General features: G+C 40.0%; 1 protein-coding gene across 1 annotated transcript; it reads left to right on the top strand.

The window, feature by feature from the left end:
• Positions 1-52: 52 nt before the first annotated feature.
• LOC108374962 (histidine-rich protein PFHRP-II-like) lies at positions 53-1,604 on the top strand (the record flags this gene model as incomplete). Its single annotated transcript, XM_017631023.1, has 2 exons — positions 53-83; positions 798-1,604. Coding segments are annotated over exons 1-2 (838 nt in total), but the record flags the coding sequence as incomplete, so codon positions are not given.
• Positions 1,605-4,227: the final 2,623 nt, after the last annotated feature.

A 4,227-nucleotide genomic window follows, 5' to 3' on the forward strand; every position in this document is an offset into this window, starting at 1 on the left:
AATAAGGCTCAACTTACCAAGTGCTGAGTCCTTTCTTGTATTGAGTGTAGGTATGAAGGCGAAAAAATTGGGCAAGCGTGCTGGTATGCCAGCCAGGCAGTCAGGGACACTCAGCCATTATTTTGAAATCTGCATCGGAAATAGTTTAAGTAAATTATAATTTTACCTTTTGTCAACAATGGGAATGTGTCGTGTGTGTCTGTTGCGGTATTTAATGCCAATTATGGCATGTGAAACAGGATACAGGCGCATATGCCTGCACAGAGTGCAGAAAATGGTTTGTTGTTATTGTATGAGGGATTATTTGGGGATTATGTTTGTACGATTTCGATTGAAGTGGGCGATTCGTGTGCATATTCTTTGCTTGCTACTTCAGCCTTTGTTACCAAATGAAGTGGAATGCTCTGAGTAAAAGGGCGGAGAAAGTGAATTGACAATTGTTAAGCGATTAGTGTATTGAAGAGAAAGGGTTACCAGGAAATATTTGTGTCAGAATTGGCATTTGAATTTCGCTTAAAACGATTATAGAGATGTAAGTAAAGTAATTGCTTTAAATGTGTAGCTTTAATGGAGTGAGCATAACTGTTGAAATGTTTTAGAAAATAGTCTAAACGCCATTGAAACGTAGGCGAAAATGTATTTGTGCAGTTCTTGATCGACCTATCTGTTTATTGTCTCCTTCTTGACCCTCGCATAATTTCAATTCAATCCATTTATTCTCCTTCACATCAAACATTTATTTCCAATCACAAATATAGTTTAAAAAATATCTTCCTCTTTTTCCTCTCTCCGTACAGAACAAGCCGCACGTGGCGCCCAAGATTACACGAATAACCTAAACAATAACAACAACAACGATGATGCACATTCACCCAGCAAAGCGAATTCGAGTAATGGCTCTAACGGCAGCAGCACCTCACACATGTCTACAACGAATGGCAGCTGCCTCACAAGCAACGGCAGTGCAACAACCTCCTCCAATGGTGGTGCTACAAATAGCGGCAACACGAACAGCAGCAGCAACAACCACAACACCTCACCTTCCACACGTCCCACACTCTCACCCGCTGAGCATGCCGCAGCCGCCTTGGCACATCATGCCGCCGCAGCTGCGGCTGCACACCATGCGCACTCGCATCATCAACATGGCCACCATCCGCATGTACATTCGCACGCCCATCATAGCCACCATCCACATCATCCGCATCATGCACACCACCATCCACATGCGCACCATCACCCCCATCACGCTCATCATCCGCATGCGGGCGCCACACATGAGGCATTCCTCAATGGTGCTGCTGCAGCAGCGGCGGCAGCGGCCGCTGCCATGGGAAGTGGCATACCCGGTGCCGGAAGTGTTGTGGGCGCACCTAATGGCCTGCTCGGACATGGTGGAGATCCTAGCGTGCTGCTCGGCGGTGCTGGTGGCGCCGGGATGAGTGGTAAAAAGAAGAATAAACGTCGACATGGGCGCACTATATTTACGAGCAATCAACTGGAGGAGTTGGAGAAAGCTTTCAAAGAGGCGCACTATCCGGATGTGAGCGCACGTGAATTGCTCTCGATGAAAACGGGGTTGGCTGAGGATCGCATACAGGTGAGTGAGTGTCCGGTCAGCTTCAATGCTTTTTCTTTTCCTAGTTTCTTGTTTTATCATTTTATGGCCATTTCACTTTATTGCCATTTTATTTATTGTGATTGATATGGTTGCACCTCTGCGAGTTAGCGCTAATACTTAATTTACTACCAAGTAAGCTAAGCTGTTTGTTGTTATTCCGTTTGGCCGACCAAGTAGTGCAGCAATCAATAGTGTATTGCACAGGAAATTTTATTACACACCAAGGTGCTTTATTGGATTTTTGCTATCGCACGTTCTTACGTACTGATTGCAGTGTTGCATTAGATAGTCATAGATTTAGGAAAACGTTCTGGAACGTCGCTAGCTTTGTGCGAATGGATTTGTCTCACTGTCGGGAAAAATTAAACTAGCAGAAATTTAATGGACACCGCAGTAGTCGAGTGAGCCATAAAGCGGATTTAAAAAAAAATTGAAAATAACTTTTGCAACTAACCTCACTCTAGCTCATACATATCTACAATTTTTTTTTTCATTTATGTTATTAAATTTAATTAAATATGTGCATTCAGCAAGCTTTTATGCCGCCATTAACCTCTTCAGTTTACCCAAGTCATGCACTCAACGCACATCTTTATGTGTTGTTTCTTGGAAAGGTGATTATATGTAGCCTCTCTCCTTTTTTGCAGAGCTTATCTGCCTTATGTCTCCACAAAAGAACGCATGCGAGTAAATAAATCTCAACAATTACCTCTTAAAAATTTAATTATGTCAAAATGCTCGCAACAACCGTGCAGCAGGCAGGCGTCATTAGTATAACTGCATTTCAAAACAATTGACATGTGTCAAACCCAAAGAAAAAAAAACCACACAAAACACACAAGGAGTTTCGACACAATCTAACAAACTTTTCAAGTATTTATTGACATTTTCAATACCTTTACTCATGCGATTCTTTTTCGCTTTTGAAAGTCACCCGCTCATTGCTTGCCGCTTGGACGGCGATACTGAAGGATAATTAGAACTGTGCATTACTTGTTAATTGTATGGACTTCAAAGTATGCGGGGAGCTCTAAACCGCAGATTTATTAAAACCAACCAGACAAACGCAACCTACTTTATGCTTTCGCTACACGATAGTCGGATCTACGTAACCGAAAAGACCCAGACTTATGTCTTACCAAAGACTGTCCACATTCCTTGAAACCATTTGAACGAAATTTTTAGGTCCTAGCGAAATTCTGAACATATAAATTGCCGTCTCCGTAAACAATGTGCAAAAAAATTCTCATCGAGACAAAAACATAGATATATCACACTATAAGGTCCGATTCTATGTGCCAAAGATATGAGAGAAAATGCAAAAAGGCGATCCCCTACGTTAAGCGAAAAACATCTACATTGCCTTTGAGTCGAAATACTTCCTTAGCAAAAGTTTAATGCTTTTTGGCGAGCTTTAATTTACTGACATTAAGGTGGTACGTTAGGGTAGAAAGAACTGAGATGTGGTGGGTAAGTACTAGAGCGGTGATGTCACTTGGGTGTCGGAGTACATATTTTCCTTTCTAATCGGTATTACGATAATAGTCGAATGTCTCTTTCATCGTGCACACCGCTGTTTGAAATACGCTTCAGCAATCCGGATAATCCTAACTTGAGTTGAGTTCAGCTAAGCCAGATAAAAGTATGCAAAGCATCCGATTCCGGATATCTCCTTTCACAGATTTCTTAATTTAAAACTAGAGGCAAAGTTTTATTTAATTTACTTACCTACTACACTTCTAAGATTTGTATGAGCTTTGATTACATTTAAAGTTTTCATCAGAAATTTAGTGATTGGTAATTTTTTCTTTTTATTTCTTTAATTTTTAATGAAGCGACGCGCTTCTTATACATCCTTTTTTTTTTAATTTAGAGCTGTTATTAGTTAACACTTACCTTTGAATTTTATTTCAAGAACTGATGCCTGGTATTTTTCTTTTTATTTTATTTATTTTGTGGACTACCGATCTATAAAAGGGTGAATATATTAAAGAGTGTATAGATAAACAAATTTATGCAACAAAACGTTAAGGAATTACCTTATAAAACCGATGGCATAGCAAAATAAACGAGTTTAATTTTAGAGACTGCTAATTAAAGCCTACTTACCCTTACAGAGTGACTGAACACCGAAAAAACTAACCAACGACCGACTAATTATGCATTCCAATACCTTTTATAAAAACCTAAGAACTGTGCTGACATGCTTCACCGCTTTTCGAAACAGTTTTCATAGACATTTCAATCTTTTCACTCTACACTCAAATAAGTCACTTGCTTTCGCATTCCATTTATAGTATACATAATAAATACGTACAAACACCTCACACTTTAAAGTACCTCCTGTTCTGCAGCCATTAATGTGCCACAAGTGCCTTGTATTCAAATTCAATTATGACAAATATGCGACATGGCGTCGTACACTAAGGCGCACACAAACGCACCAAGTTCTTTTCAACTCGAAAATGAAAGCAAAAATAGCAAAATGAAAATGTGTTCTCTACGAAATTCAAGTGCGTTGAGTGCCAAAGTAACGCCTTCAAAATGTACTACATATTTTTTTTTAGAAATGCATGTCTACAAAAGTGCCCTACTGCGGTGGCGGC

Source organism: Rhagoletis zephyria, unplaced genomic scaffold, assembly GCF_001687245.7.
Source record: "Rhagoletis zephyria isolate East Lansing unplaced genomic scaffold, Rhagoletis_zephyria_1.1 Rzeph_scaffold_08312, whole genome shotgun sequence".
NCBI lineage: Eukaryota > Metazoa > Arthropoda > Insecta > Diptera > Tephritidae > Rhagoletis > Rhagoletis zephyria.